The following is a 16,882-nucleotide window of genomic DNA, read 5'->3' on the forward strand; positions in this document are numbered from 1 at the left end:
CTCAAATGGCCAAAAGAACGCCCCATGCACTGACTTGCCAGAACGGCCCGTCAGCCACTGGCTGATTGCCTTATAGGCCAATCCGACCCTAGTTTAATCTTCTGAAACGCATAGCTGTCTCAGTTCTGTATAGCTCAGTCTAGTGGCTCGGTGAACCACTACATTACCTCATGGTCGCAGATTCAAATCCCAGTGGATCCATACCTTGTGTCGGAAAAATGAGTACCTTTGAGTTTGGTAACAATAGACAACTGCTATTTAGTGCCAAGATACCCCAATGGGTGAGATTTACAAATACACATGATAATGGTACTAAGATTCTAACTATAGATGACTAATCCCACTGAGCAATTATACTGACAGAGCCTTTACAATCCAGGCATTGTCTCTGACTGCAGAGGCTGCATTTTCCTTTTTCACTTTTTCTTTTCTTTGTCATTGCCAAATTTTTATCCAAACTTGATTTAGATAACATTCCTAAAACTAGGCTGTCACGGCTGTATATAAAGAAACACGCATAGCTTATATTTGATTGTGCATCTTGATAAAAAAGTCCCACATGGCCTTCCCAAGACCTGAAGGTTGGGGCGGTTTAAGGAGAACCACTTCAGCAGGTATGTCTACTACCAGATCGGTGTCTCTTCTTAACCTGTGTATAGAATCCACAAATAAGTGCCACTACAGTAAACTCCCATGCATCCTCGTCCTGCTAACACGTTAACATTTAACCTGATTTGCTGTTTGTATAATATTGCATTTTGAAACATCCACATTTAAAAAAATAACCAAATATACCAATATATATTTTCTATTCATGAAGTTTGGGAACAGCACACCCATATCATTTGAATGTGTTATCTATTTTCTTTAGTTTCATTCTGGCCAAGAAGGCTGCGAAACTGGCAAGCCTTAGCAAAGAAGACAGGTAAGAATTTTAAGCATTTTTCATCCTAATATTGAAAAACATAAAATTAAATATGTGTATGGTTTTACCGTGGGTGAAGCTCTCATGTGATGCTGTCACCGCAGTCAAAAGGGTTTTACCTCTGTTAATTCCTTTTTGCTCAGCACACTTTGCGATGTAGCAGAATACGTTTAGGGATAGCCACGATCCTACTGTAAGGTGTGAGACAATGTTTCTGAACATTGCAAACTTTATCTAGTTGAATGACTTCAAGATATATTTTAATCATTTCATTATCTTTTTCTAAAGCTGCAATATTGTGTTAAAAGAACAAGTCCAAAATACAATTAAGCATATGGTTATCACGGTTTTTGTAATGTTTTTGCCACCATTTCAATAATTTAAAGCGGTTATGCCGATAGAAATATGGGTGGAAGAAACCACCTTAAAGCGCAGTAGAAAACAAGGAATTTTACCTGCGACTGTACAATAATGAAGGCACTTAGCTAAGCAAACAACTCCAACGTTTGTAAAATTGAAAACGCCCAACATTTTCCACGTATGTAATGCTACGCACCATTGCCCTGTTTCATGATACGTGGTTACGGAAGGTGAGTGATCCACGGCTGTGTCTCCACCCAGTGTCACACAAAAGACAACAGACACATCTTCACACAAAAGACAACAGACACATCTGCAGCACTAGATGGAAGTGGATCAGGTGGTAGTTTATTGAGAATTACTGCATCTATACATTATTTAACATATGCTATAAGTGACACAACCAGTTTGATAGATCACAAGGGCTAGATCACCTTGGGGATATTGGCAGTGGTTGGGATGCATTACTGATACACTGTGAACCAATCAGCCAATCATATGCTCAACCTAGCGTTGAACCACATTTGGTCACTGCAGCTAGATTTCCATGCTCCACCCTAGGCTCTGTCACAGTTTATAGGCAAGGGTGCCCTGTACCAAATTAGAACTATATGTAACATGAGTAGTTTTAATCCCAAAGCAGACTTAAAACCCATTCTACATGACTCATTGTTGGAACTAGGATTCAACCAACCATTTTTTAAAGTTCTTTCAAGACTTAAATTGCTAACTATTGAGGCACCCAGCACATGAGACCAGTTTGATACTCAATGTCTTTTCCAAGCTTTTCTATGTAGTGCTTCTTTGGGTAGCCCCCTAAATAGCAAACGGTTAGAACTGCATGTTTTATTACACTATTGACTGAGGGCCACTCCCACCATAACCCCACTTTTAAAGGGTGGTGATGTTCTGTGATCTACCATCCAGAATACTCTTTCACCAGACCCACTGCTGGCAGAAATGCTGTACTATGAGTTCCTCAATTGAGGGTCACCTTCCCGGCATTATTTTTTGTGGTATCACTTCTGTCGGGGACCACGATTGAACCAATGGCAGTGCTGAAAAGAAAACAAAACTTTAAATGTTACTCCGACATTCTAGAAGATATCTCCTAGGTCATCAGAAACATTTGTTATGTGTGCCCTGGAAATTAGGCTTTGTGATCATCTCCGGCACTAAGGTGCAGGTTGTAAGCTCAGCCATCACTACATTTTATGGCAGATCTATCGCAACAGTTTTATCTCAGAAGCGGGTACCCCCATGCATGTGGGAGACATTTTGGAGAGAAATGCTGCTGCAATGACGGACATCTTTACATTGAGCAGTCTAGCTCTCACTCGTTTGGTTGAGATGTTCCCTCTAATAATATTGCTTTGGTAATCAAGCCATTAAATAAGAAATAAAAAGTGAGGTTTTGTATTTCTAAGTAATCATGTAATTTAGTAACTATGAACTCTTGCATTTTTCCCTTCTTCGACACCTGTCTATGCCAAATCAATTTGTAATACTTGTAACTGCTTTCTGTGCACTTAGGAAGAGAAGAATATGTGAGCTGTATGCCAAAGTCCTGGGCTCAGAGGAAGCGTTAAACGTAAGTAATGATGCTCCTGACTGGTTGTGTTAAAGTTTCTTTGATCTCTCCATATAAGCTATTCTGTCAAAGTTGTATAGAAGAATATACGAGTTAGACAGTGCTTGACATATTTTCATCCTTATGTTGGAAGTTGCACAGTTTTGAGCATATTCAAACATTGGGGAATCAACTGACTGCATTTTTGCCTGTTCAGTCTCACACTGCTTATAGGATCCAAAACGCCTGTTTCATGTCAGGCCATTAAAGAAAAGATGCTGACACCAGCTGCATTTCAACGCGTCTTCATTCTGCCCTCTGTAGCTCTATCTGCAGCATCCTTCTTCTGCCCATTTTCCTCCCTTTCCGGCCATGCCTGACCCTGACGTAATATGCCAGGTAAGGCACAGCAACACTACATCTCCCCGTTTTTATTTTAAGTGTTCCAAGTTGTGCTTTCTTGCAGTTCCTCGATAAGCTGGGTGGGTCTCCAGATAGTTCTCCGTGGCCGGGGAGAGAGACGCCTTTCTCTCGCTCACTTGGACTCAGTATCGGTTGATATTCTTCTTGCTCTTCGCTTTCTCTGTTTGAGTCGTCTTTCTCCCATTCAGGTTAGTTTGTTTGGGTGTACACCGCAGGATGGCATTTCTTGAAGTGTGACACATTTCGTGTTGTTCTCTTGGTCCCAGAGGTGGCTGTGATCATGGTTCCTTTTCGCCTCATCACTTGCAATGGTTGGACACCATATTGTCTGTCGGCCTTGGTCTTCCGCTCCTGTCTAACTAGTACCCAGTCTCCTTCTCGGATGTCGGATACCTTGGCATGTCGACGATCGTCTGCATACTCTTTCATTTTTGCTTTCTTGGTCTTGTCAATGTGCACTAGAGTTTCGTGGTCCAAGGTCGGGGATCAGGGTTGCATGGCAACGTCTGTAATTGGTTATCTGGTGCATGGTGTTATTCCAAGCATCAGAGTGGCGGGGCACCTGTTGGTGGTGTTTTGTGGTGTGGTCCTGTACGCTCGTAATACTTCATTCAGTGCTGGTTGGATGTCGCGTTGAGTCATTTCGGCTTGTTGTATCGTTTTCTCTATGGTGGCCATGAACCTTTGGACCATCCCATTGGCCTGAGGCCACCGGAGAGTGATCTTTCTGTGTCTGAAGTTCATGTGATTCACAAACTCTGCAAACTCATGCCCGTTAAATGGTGGCCCATTGTCCATCTTCACTACTGCTGGGATTCCCCACGCAGCAAACGCTTCATCGATGGCTGGTATGACTGCAGCTGCTCTTGTGGATGAGATTTGTTGCGCAATAGGAAATCTGGAATATTCATACATAATAACGATGATGTATTTCCCACAGTGGACCAAAGAAGTCGACCGCTACTTGTTGCCACACCTAGTCTGGGAGGTCAGACATTTGCAGCGGGGATGCGGTTTTTCACGTCCTACGATTTGATATTGAGGGCAGTCTTAGAGTGTGGCTTCTACCATCTGGTCAAGGGATGGGAACCAGGCTCGCTCTCACAACACTTTCTTCGTTGCCACCATGCCTCGGTGTCCTTCGTGTGCTAAATTGACGGTTCCTTGTCTCAGTTGTTGAGGGATGACAATTCTCCTGTCTCTCAGTAGTAGTCCATTGGCGCTGATCGTGAGGTCATCCTTGACGTGTCTGAATGATATGAGATCTTGAAGTTAACCGTGTTATCACAAGGCAAGCTCTCTAGATGCCTCCACGAGTTCGGGTGAATTCGATGCATGAAGTTTTGGAGCGTGGCATCCTTAGCCGTGGCTTCTATGATGGCATCGAGTGGGACAGCAGGTGGTCATGCTTGATCGATGACAAAATGGAAATATTCTTCTGCCAGCGTGCACCTTGTCTGCGTCGAGGCTTGCGGTTGTCGCTATATGTAATCTGCCGGGTTTTCCGCCTTTCCCGGTTTGTGAATGATGGTGTACGTGTAGTCTTGAAGGCGAATTCCCCACCTTTTGATCCATGGTGGCATCTTTGCATGGGGATTTCCGAAGATTGTTATCACGGCCTGATGATCAGTGATGAGCGTGAAGTGATTCCCACAGACGAACAGATGTAAATGCTCACAAGCCCATACGACCACCAAGCTCTCCTTTCAGTCTGCGAGTATGCTTTCTCCGTGTCGGTGAGGCTGTGACTAGCGTATGCCACGATGTGACGTTGTTCTCCTTCGTTATCATACTGGGCTAAGATTGCCCCAAGTCCAACAGGGCTCGCATCTACTGTGATATCCGTCTTTTTCCGAGGGTTGAAGTATGCTAGGTTGATGGCGGAACTCACTCTCCCAGACTACCCATTCTGAGATGTATCGCAGATGGCAGGCCCAATAATACTGAAGAAGGTTAGGACATGCTAACATCCCGGGCCTCGTGGCAGCATCAGCACCTTATTAGAAAAGATTGTGCGAGACTTGCCCCAGATAAAGTTGGTCAGATCCCGCTTAAGAGACAGAATATCACTTTGTGAGATTGGAGTAGGGAGGGTTTGAAATAAGTATAGGGCCAAATTCACAGAACTAACTTTAGACAAAATCCAAAACTTACTACTTTTGGTATTCACAGAAGGCAGTAGTGGTAAAGTTAGGATTTTGTCTTAAGTCTGTCTTAAGTCTGTCTTAAGTCTGTCCTAAGTTTGTCTTAAGTTTGTCTTAAGTCTGTCTTAAGTCTGTCTTAAGTTTGTCTTAAGTCTGTCTTAAGTCTGTCTTAAGTCTGTCCTAAGTCTGTCCTAAGTTTGTCTTAAGTCTGTCTTAAGTCTGTCCTACTACTTTTGGTATTCACAGAGGCATTTGGAAGTAGTAGTAGTAAAGTTAGGATTTTGTCTTAAGTTTGACTTAAGACAGACTTAAGACAGACTTAAGACAGACTTAAGACAAACGTAGGACAGACTTAAGACAGTCTTAAGACAGTCTTAAGACAAATTTAAGACAAACTTAAGACAGACTTAGGACAGACTTAGGACAGACTTAAGACAGACTTAAGACAGTCTTAAGACAAACTTAGGACATACTTAAGACAGACTTAAGACAGAATTAAGACAGACCTAAGACAAAATCCTAACTTTACTACTACTAAATGCCTTCTGTGAATACCAGAAGCAGTACATTTAGGATTTTGTCTTAAGTTAGTTCTGCGAATCGAACCCACAGTATTTTTGGAAGGAGTGACATTTTAACAGTGTTAATGCATCCTAACCATGACAGGGCGGGGCCAGGCCATCTGCAAATCACCTCCCTAGCGGCGCATCTATATCTACGCCAGTTGGCTTAAGTCCAGAAAGAGAGTGTCAGGTCTAGACCTAGATATTGTATCATCTTCACAGACCATTTTAGGGGGATCAGGTTTTGTAGATCTTATACCTCCGAGGTTGGTAGGGTGAGATTCAGGGCATGAGATTTTGCTAAGTTAATCTTAAAACCTGAGGCAACCTCAAAGGAGCGCAAAGTGTAGCAAGGGCTGGGAGAGAAGAGGACGGAATAGTTAAAGATAGGAGGAGGTCATCATCGAAGAGAAAAATCTTTTGTATGTATCCTCCCATAAGGATACCGAAATAGTAGGCGGGCGGCAAATTGCGATCGCCAGAGGCTCTACCACTAGGGAAAATAGAAGTGGAGACAACGGGCACCAATGCCTGGTGCCATGATATATGGAGATGAGGGGGTTGAGGCGGCCATTAATACAAATGCATGTGGTCGGCTGCATGTACGGGGCCATCAAATCATGATGGGGCCCAGTCCTATTTTTATGAGAACCTCCCTGAGAAAACACCAGTCTACCCGGTTAAAAGCTTTTTCAGCATCTAGTGACACCAGGCAGGCAGGTATATCTCTACAATTGACTTTTCCAATAAGATGGGCTATGCAGCGAATGTTGTCGGCCACCTGGTGATGTTGAATAAATCCAACCTGGTCTGGATCTATGATGCCTGGGAGGAAAGGTTCCAAGCGATTCTCAAGGATATTTTGTATAAATCTTCGCGCCTGTATTTAGGAGGGTGATGGGACGGTACGACGTACAAAGGGAGGGGTCTTTCCCCGGCTTCGGGACCAGCACTATCTCAACCTCTGACATATTTGGAGTAAGGCCCATGACATCAGTGAAATTATTAAAGAGGTGAAGAAGATGGTCTTGGAGCTTCAGATAAAAATTGCGGTAAAGTGACAACAGGGTGGCCGTCAGGGCCAGGAGTTTTCCCTATTGGAAGCTGTTTCAAAGCTTTTTCAATTTCCTCTTGTGGATCATCTAATAGGTTTGTGTAATGAGGGCTGATAGGTTCCCAGGGGTAGGAGTCAAGAAAGCCCATAATTTCCTCTGGAGGACAGGGTTCATCTGTGTATAGATCTCTGTAGAAGTTTGAAAGTGGTATGCTCTTGTCCAGCTCCGATTTGGCCCTAGTACCATCTGTGTGCAGAAGTTTTGAGATGTGAGCTTGAGTGGTTTGGGACTGCAAATGTCGGGCTAGGCAAACCCCAACCTTGTCACCCCTGTGTAAAATGTTTGTTTGAGAGCAAGCAAGAGGCGTTCTGCTTTATTGGTGCGATGTAAACGGAACTGACCTTGCAACCCAGCTAACTACTGTTTATTTTGAAGGGAGGGTTGTTGGTGGTCCTTGCGCTCCAAGGCCTTGATGTTGTTAGTGAGGGTTGATTCTACCAGGCCGGCTACTCGGGATCTGGCTTTCACAATAGAGGATATAACTCCCCGGATGGTTGCCTTACAAGCATCCCATCTGACTGCTTCCGAAGTATCAGAGATATTGTTTGGGATAAAAAAGGCCTCAATCTCTTTCTGGGTATCTGCTACATCAACAGGAAACGGGAGGGCCTGAGGAGGAAGTCTGCAACGGGGTTGAGTGATACGTTGGGTGATTGTAGGGCTGAAGTGATATCGATATATGGGCATGGTCAGATAGCGAAATGTCGAAAATCTCCGCAGCGAGTAATGATTGAAGCAGGGGAAGGGAAAGGAAGTAATAGTCAATTCGTGAGTATGAGCGGTGTGCATGGGAGTAGAATGAAAATTTTTTGAAGTCAGGGTGTTAATATCTCCAGGCATCACTAAACCTAGATCAGTAAAGGTGTTTTTAAGAGCGGCAGGCATGGTGCCAGTGCCCTGATATGTGTGTGCACTACAATCCCAGTCAGGGTCCCATACCTTCTTAGAATCCCCCTGAGAATAATCGCTTCTTTCGCCGGTTTAGTAGGTCACTTAGGTGTAAGTGTAAAAATGCGTCTTGATTCTGGTTTGGGGCGTAGATGTTTACGAGGGTCAGAGACAGTGTGTCCCAGTGTAGCTGCAGTTTAGGAGACCTCCCTTCCACATCCCTTGCAACTTTAGGAGCATTCCCACCCGACCTGCCTTTCGTAGTATAGCCACTCGGCAGTTTTAGTGGGAGAACAGGCCCAGTATTGAGTTGAAACTTAGGATGTGGCATTTGGCGAATGTCAGTGTGGAGGAGGAGGGTGTACTGGAGGAACATAACATCCGGGTCCTGGAGGAGAAGATACGCCAGATCTGGCGTCTCTTGTTAAGGGAATTAAGTCCCTTAACGTTTAACGAAAGAAGTTTAAAAAGATTAGTCATAGTGTGCCCAATAAGGAGTCCCACATAGTGAGCCCATCAGACATGACAGTGGGATCCCAACTTCCCTCCCAGGTAGTCCCCAATACAGTAGGGTATATAAAGACATATGCAAAGCAGTTGGACCAACAGGATGTCGACAAACAACATCCACGCTACCAAAGCTGGGAGTACCCAACCGAGTCACCCCCACCAAAAGGGTATCCAAGGAATGATGACTGGGAAGGGAGGAAAGAGGGGGAGGGTAATGTTCCCAATACCCAGCAGCTGGAAGGTGGCCCAGGTAAAACCTATTCTCAAAAAGCCCACTAGTGACCCCGCAACTATGTCCAACTACAGGCCAATTTCTCTACTGCCTTACCTCGGGAAAGTACTGGAATATTTAGTCAACAAGCGTGTTTCCACTTTCATTGAAGCCCATGTACTTTTAGATCCCTCGCAGTCGGGGTTTCGTACCGCTCATGGTACGGAAACTGCAGTAATGGAGATAGTGGATAATATCCGTCTTACCCTAGACAGAGGAGAGTCCGCCATTCTGATCCTATTAGACCTATCGGCGGCCTTTGACACCATCTCCCACAGCATTCTTAAACGCCGGCTGTGGGAGATAGGTGTCAGAGGCAATGCCCTTGCCTGGTTTGAGAACTATCTTGCGGACCGGCATACCTACATCAAGGTCAATACCTTGGCATTCTGCAAGACCCCTCTCTCAGTAGGGGCTCCACAGGGATCTATTTTAAGTCCCATGCTGTTTAACGTATATCTGACCCCATTGGGCAACATTATAAAATCTCATGGCTTTTCTACAGTGTCCTATGCAGACGACACTCAGGTGCTTATCACCTGCAGCCTTGATTTCCTTGAAACGCGCACCAGATTTAAACAGTGCATGGTCAATATTAGCGAATGGATGAGAGAAAACAAACTCCAGCTTAACTATAGCAAAACCGAAATTATGCTATTTGGCAAGGCTAAGACTATTTGGTCACAGGATTTGTAAAAAGTTCAATCGGGTCGGGGACAATCGATATTTGCCCGGCGGTATTGCCTCTGTGACCCTCTAGTTATTTAAATCAATGAAGAGGCAGGCGCTGGAGACTGAAAAGCAGGAAACAAGGTTTTTTATTCTCTCCGGAGGAGAACACAACGAAACGGACAGAAGGTATCGTTCTGAGGTGCTCTAACTGTATTTCTGAGGCCTGGCCTCTTATATCCACATTTATGACTTTATTGCAGATTACACATACATGTTTAAAGCTTTGATGTACGGAAAAGACATTCTCGGAACTCCCCTTTGGGCCCGTTCCCACACACATTTACAGTTAAAGTCCCCACCCTAGTCACAACAGGTGATGAGCATCGCGCAGCTGGATAATCCGCCGATTCACGGAATGTGGGGAGTTTGATCGGATCTCATGGGGTGGGGGGCTTTGATCAACCCGGGGATTCTTTGATGGGGGAAGCTTTCTATTGTACGGGGAGGGGCAAGGATGGTATCGGCAGAGCTGGGTGTCGGCTTGGGAACGGGGAGGAAAAAACGGGCACACGGGGAAAAAGGGGGTTTGCATCTAAGGGCCGGAGATCATGAAAGGAAAGCAGGGAGGTGTCGCGCTGGGAACAGGATGAGGGCCTGGGGCAGAGCAGCGCCGAAGAGGGGTTTATGACTCAAGGCAGGTGCAAGCAGGGGGTGGTCAGCGTGCAGGCTTAGCGAAGGCAAAGGGCTATGTCAGGGGCCAGCGGCATGCAAAAGGGTTTGTTCTGATCGGGGCATCTTAAAATGGCGGGCGCGCACGACAAAAGTGTGGCATCAGGGAAGAGGCAAGATGGCGCAGATAATGTTCACCAAAACGCACTAATTTTCCACAGTCCTCCCTTTAACATATTCAAGACATCTTGCTGGTTCATTTTCTATTCGGTTCTACTGTGGTGAGCATGAGAAAGAAAACGGTAGGAACCCTAGATGGAAAAGAGTTGTAAACAATACATTTTGAGGTTTCTAGTTTTTTTTTGGAGGTGCACCTATTTGATAAAGCAGGAAAGTCATAGGAATGAAATACAAAAACGGCGAGCAGCAAGTACATATCATAACGTGAACTGGCAGGTTAATACATGTTTCAGATTCGGATTGGAGCAGGATCAATACAATGGCGGCTGGGAGAGAAATGAGGCGTAGCAAAACGGTGGTTGAAGATGTCGAATGTTCGAAGTTTTATGAGTTCTCATTGTTCTTTGTGGTCTTTCGTTGGCGCTGTTGAGCACCGGCGGTGGAGCTACAAGTCCAGCTCTGTTCTAAGTTCTGCGTTGCAGGGCACGACCCTTTCCTCGCGTTTCTGGTCGGAAAGGTCCTTTTCGCCCTGTGTCCTTTGAGGTGATTGTCAGAAAGTTCCGATGGAAGAAGAGCGTTCAAAACAGTCCATAGGGTAGGTCAGAGGAAAAAGGGGGATGGAGCAAGGCCAAATTGGGAACAAACTAGGGGAACGAGAGACTTCAAATGGGCGGGCGTGCGACGGAATTCAGAGAGCGGGGACTTGTCGACAGGCACTGGACGTCGAGCAGGGGCATCAGGTCGACCCTTTCTTTTCATGCTGTCGAAAACAGTGCCTCGTCCTGCAGCTCCTTTCAGTCGTGGTCTCGCCTTGGCTAATGTCGCAGGTGTCCCTTAGTCTGCAGTCGGGCCTCGTGCTCCCACATCCGGTCCTTCTCTCCTCCAACAGCAGTACCCTTAAACAAGTTTGAAAAGACAGTCTTTAGAAAATTTGCAGATGAAGATAATCAAAAAGTCTATTTCTCTCCCAGCTCCAGGCAAAGAATGAAAATGTCCGTTATATTTAATGTTCACAACTGGCATATGAATGACCGGTGGCGGACCTGTTGGATTTACTATGACTTTCCTTCATAATCATTTATTACAGGCATGACAGTTCATCTGATGGTAACCCACCTTCGGGAGACAAATCTGGCAAAGATATGCCGTTCTCTAGAGTTTCACATTTACAAAAGGGTACAGTGAGTCGTCAACATGGTACTACACAGGTATTTTGCTGAGAGACGAACAGGGCTAAACATTTCCTTTCTATCGGTGCATCCTGTTTTTCAACTACTGCGGGGTTCATTTTGATGATTTCTTTACCTTGGTCTAGTCTGTTAACCTTGTAAAACATCATTCTGGGTCCTACGTAACCTTTTACAGCCCGGTTACTTAACTAGGAAGGACAGGGGTTTTATGGGAAACAACCAGGGACATAGACAGGGGAGGTAACGGGGGTGATCGTTTTTCTGGTTTGGGTATTGCGACGATTCGGGGAGGGGAGGGTCGCGTATTCTGAGGTCCTTGTTTTATACTATAGGAGCCGTTGACATGTAGTTCCCTTATTTCGGGCCAGATTAGGGAACCTCTGTCGTCTTACCTGTCCTTTCCCTTACGGCCCAACCTGGGTTCATTGACTTCTAGCGGAAAAGGAGAGGTAATGACGCGGCCTCAGGGTGATTGTATTAAAGACAAGCGATTGTGCAAATACTGACGGTATTTGAAGCCAATTAGGTGGTGTGCTAGGGGTGGCAATCTGCCAATTTCGGGGCTAACCACTCGGAAGAGTGGTAGTGCAAAAATAGAGAGAGAGAGAGAGAGAGAGAGAGAGTGAGAGAGAGAGAGAGAGAGAGAGAGAGAGAGAGAGAGAGAGAGAGAGAGAGAGAGAGAGAGAGAGAGAGAGAGAGAGAGAGAGAGAGAGAGAGAGAGTGCAACGGCAGGCTAAATAGTACACGTGCAACAGAGAGGGCGGCAGTGCATTCAAGAAAGGCTATTTAGTGCATTACACAGTAAAGGGTATTCACGAGTCCGCGTTAGAATCTTGTAATCATGCAGTTTGAGCATTAGACAGGGTAGAGGGGACGTGCTTTGAGAAAAGGAAAGAAGAAAAAAGGAGGTACCATTTTGTCGCACTTTCTCGCATTCTCGGTCCTTTGACCAGTTGGGTCAACGCCTCAGTCACACACACACATTCCCTCACAGTTTCGCATCATACGTGACATGGGTTCATTCGTCCGGTCTGGTTTAAGGGTGATCACTTTTTATCAGGTTGTGCTAATTTTTCGGGTTTGTTCGATACGTGAGTAGTTTGCAGGCGTGCTTAGACACCACCCTGCGGCGCTAGTCCGTTTCGTGTATTTAGACATGGCAAGGTCTCAGATCTTCGCCACACCTTGGCTGTAATCTCTGATGTAACCTGCAGAGGAAGGAAAAAAAGGGGGGGTGGGGGAGACAGCATTCGCGCGCATTCAAATACATGGATTCATAAGTCCTTTACTTACCTCTTACTCGTCTTTCCTCCTTGGGGCAGGGTCCCCGGGGATATGGTTTTCGGAGTCGAGGGGGGGTAGTGTGTTCATGTAGGGCGTGTGCGGGGAAACATAAAAAGGAAACCAGAGGTGCCTAGTGCGAGGTATCTAGTCAAAGGATATATCTCACTATCGGGATCCTTAAACCTCTTTCAACGCCGTGGCGTTCTAAAGTTCTTCGGTTCTTGGGTCCCTGCTACTTTGGAACGTTGTACTTTACAATATTTACATTATTTCATTTCACCCTCCTTTTACATTCCCTCATTTACACCATTCGTTTTACCCATCCTTGGAAGTCACGGTCTTCCTCTACGCGAGAGTTCATGAGTCAGTCGCGTACTTTTAAGGCGGAGTGTCGTGTTGTCGATCCGATCCGTCCTCCAGGGCTGGGCAACCATCTTCCTTTAACCTTAAAGAGAGAGCAGAGTAGGGTGCACAGAAAAAGAACTTTCCTACCCATCCCATATTGTTTTAAAATAAAGCATGCAATACCCGTCCATAGTTTCAAAGACTTTATTTTGCAAATTCATTTCAGCATATGGATTAGGAGGGTGTGGTCGTATTTGGTCCGTCGTGGCAATGGCTAAAGTGCGTACAGTGGGGGGTGTTGTTTGCAACAATAAAAACATCGGAAAGTTTTACTCATTCATTTGTAAGAGACTAAAACGTCTATTAATTGGCTGGGGGTTCGGGGGCATATATTTTCATAATTTAGAAGCATAATCACAATAGTTGTAATCAGATTTCCTATATGCATACCGTACGTGTGCGTCGTAAATGAGGTTTACATCAGTTATAAAAATATAATACAGTGTACATTTGTAATCAACATTTGTAATGGGGATTCTTTCATACTGTTCGTCGAGTGAGCTCTCCTTGTCTTTTCTAGCCAAGTGTACAAAGGATCACAAAAATCTCAGAACATCAAGTTTATATTAGTGCGAAGGAACACCACGAGGTGTTCGTAAGTTCCGATTGATACCAGCGCCATTTTGGGCGGGGCCGGCACAGTCCGGAAGCAGCATCAGGGGGAAATGTTTCCATTACTGGCAGTTTGGACCAGAGTCCTTTTCGGCAGTTCTAGAATTCACGCTAACAGAAGGTGTGGCAATGTCATGTTTGTTTCGTTGGCGATCAAGGCAGCCGTCCCTTACCGGAAACCTGCAAAGGCCGAAGGCTCCGCCGGGGACCTTTGTATGATCTTCAAGGCTGCGGAGATGCTGTCGGAGATGGGGGCTCGTGCTCCATGGGACAAATGTTCGAGTTATACGGCTGGCCAAAGTTACTCTAGTGGCCGGGGCCCGCCTTCCAGCGGATCCAGACGCCATTTTGAGGCCCTACAGGGGCCACTCTCGTCGAGTTTGCAAGAATGGAAGAGACCCTTCGGAGTGAAAGGAAGAGGTCCCTGTTTTGTGAGAGCGGGACGTTCAGCTGGGGTGCAGCTGTGATGCCCCCACCTGGGGGGCGAGGGAGACTCGTTCACATCGTCTCCTTCTCCCGGTGCACTCCATGCCGCTCCTTTTCATCGCCCCGCATGAAGGCCTCTCCACATCCGGTGTTCCCCAAGCGCCACCATTGTACGTTCGGTGCTGCGCAAGTACTGGGGTGCCACCATTGTACGTTCGGTGCTGCGCAAGTACTGGGGTGCCACCATGGTGTGTCCGGTGCTGTGGAAGTATGGGCACCATCGCCTGACTGGGGGTGTTCGGCGTCGGGCTGGGGGCTGGGAAACCTCCTACCGGTGGAGGTGGGAGAGGCTCGTCCGCGTCGCCTCTCCCTCCCAGCCCAACTTGGACAAATTGTTGTGGAGGTACGTGCAGGACATCCCGCCGTCCAGGACTGCTGCGGCTGTGACGGAAGAGAAAAGGAAGAGGTGCCTCGCTCTCCTCTTGACATGTGGCGGGACTACCTTAGTCTTTCCAGGCCCGTTGCGGCCGGCCAAGGAGACATGTGGCGGGACTACCTGCAAATGCCCAGGCTGCGGGCTCCTGCCTCTCCTCCGGCTCCCCCATACGTTAAGATTTCCTGACCAAGAGTTGGCGGCGGGGCTCGCCTTATATGGGTTGCCGTTGGTTGGGCGTAGCCGTAACCCTGCCCTACTTTGGAAGGTTCCAGAATGGGGGGGGCGAATGTTCTGTTTGACTTTCATTTTCTACAGTTTATCGTTATTATTCCTTGTTTGTTGTGTTAAATTAAAAGTTCAAGTTTTTTAATGGTCTACGGATTTTGTTTTACCATTTCTTTCTTTCCAGGTTGCTTTGATGCTAAGTTTCTGCTAACAGAGGTCGAGTAACACGGAAACACGTGTAGAGGGATGACGCAGATTTGTACATTACATACACACAAACTCAGACGGGGGACAGTACAAGTACGACATACAAAGACCCAAGACAAATATAAAAACAGTTATTGGTCATAATTATCTCTTTCCGTCTGTGAATTTTAAACGAGGCTGGGTTCCCGTCTTGACATTGCCCGACCTAGGAGAACTTGATCATGCCGCTGAGATTTTCCTGGCGAAATCTGTGCCATCGGGCATAATCAAACGTGGTGGTTCTGTCTGGTCTGTCTATGTAAGTCGGGTTCTTCTCTGTCTCGCGCCTTTTCTCGTACTGTCGGTCTGTCGTTCTTGTCGGCCCTTTGCCTTTACTCACGCTCAGTAGAGTCGGGCATTGGGCTTTCCAGTGTCCGACATACCTACAAAAAGCGCATTGGTCTGACCCTAAGTCTGGTCGTCCTTTGCATAGTGTCGGGGGATAAGTTGTGGGTAGCGGTGTCCTGGGGTTGTCCTGTCGGTATATTTCCCTACTTGGTTTATCCTCGTCTTTTCTCTGTCGTTTCGTAGCCTCTCTGCGCCACATACCGAGACTGTCGAGCATAATTGGCGTCGTCTTATTATTTCGAAGGGCTATTTCTAACGTTTCTATTTTATCAAGGTCAAAGGATCCTGCCAGTGGCCACTGTTTGTCTTGGCTATCTTCGGTATACCTGTGCCATAATTTATTATAAGCTATGGTGACTAACCCATAGTTTATGAACATGTCCTTATTAGGGGTGCCTTCTAGTGGAGCTATATGGTCCACCTCTAACACCCGGTCCGGGCTAAACAGGCTATTTATCAGTGGGGAGAAGACAGACATGACGGCTCGTAACGAGGGACTAAAAAGTCAGCACTGCCTATCTTATCACTAGGTGCAAAGACTAGACAGAATATTTCTATTCTACGTTGTTTGCAGGTAGTGAATACCTCATGGATCAAAAAAAATATATAAAACCAAACGACCAATAAATAACAATGGGGAGAATGAGTAGGACCGCAAAGATCTGCGTTACCTACCCTTTTCACTATCTGCAAAAAGGGTGGTCTCTTCCCTGCTTGCAGACAGGGAATCTCCAGGAAACAATAGTTTGTGAACAACAGTTCAGTTTCAAGCAATTATTGAGTGGGGGAGAAAAAGAACAAGCACGGCTGCTACCCTACCTATCCTCCACTGCTTGCAAAGGGAGAGGGAGCCTGTTGTTTCTCCGTTTGCAGACAGTGAATCTCTAAATAAAAAAAAACAGAGCAATACTAGTATTTTGAACAATCAAGCAATCAAAACAAATTTCGCAACTTGTCGTGGCAACACGACCTTACCCGGACCATGTGGACAGTTTCTTGTCTTCCGAATCCAGCGCCCGATCGTCCTCTTTTTCTCGTATTTCTCACGGCACTCCTGATGGTTCCCAGTCAGGACCGTAGATCACTCGAGAGAGGTCTGTTCGGAACTAGTGAAGTTCGGATGATCGGCTGCCAGACGAGGGTCTATTGGGCAAGAGCTCTCCCGATCGTTGCAGTCGTTCACTCTGTCGTCGGGACCTCTCCCACTGGATCCACGAGTCGCTGATGGGCCCCACGCTTGGGACGCCAATTGTAAAAAGTTCAATCGGGTCGGGGACAATCGATATTTGCCCGGCGGTATTGCCTCTGTGACCCTCTAGTTATTTAAATCAATGAAGAGGCAGGCGCTGGAGACTGAAAAGCAGGAAACAAGGTTTTTTATTCTCTCCGGAGGAGAACACAACGAAACGGACAGAAGGTA

General features: G+C 46.1%; 1 protein-coding gene across 1 annotated transcript in view; it reads left to right on the plus strand.

Moving 5' to 3' along the window:
* The window catches only part of LOC144773341 (amine oxidase [flavin-containing] A-like), a 667,192-nt gene that overhangs the window by 620,555 nt on the left and 29,755 nt on the right, over positions 1–16,882 (plus strand). The window contains exons 10-11 of the mRNA XM_078658306.1: positions 872–925; positions 2,819–2,876. Of these exons, the coding sequence (XP_078514432.1) occupies positions 872–925; positions 2,819–2,876 (112 nt within the window). The remainder of the gene's footprint in view (positions 1–871; positions 926–2,818; positions 2,877–16,882) is intronic.

The sequence above is a fragment of the Lissotriton helveticus genome, chromosome 8 (assembly GCF_964261635.1).
Source record: "Lissotriton helveticus chromosome 8, aLisHel1.1, whole genome shotgun sequence".
Classification (NCBI taxonomy): domain Eukaryota; kingdom Metazoa; phylum Chordata; class Amphibia; order Caudata; family Salamandridae; genus Lissotriton; species Lissotriton helveticus.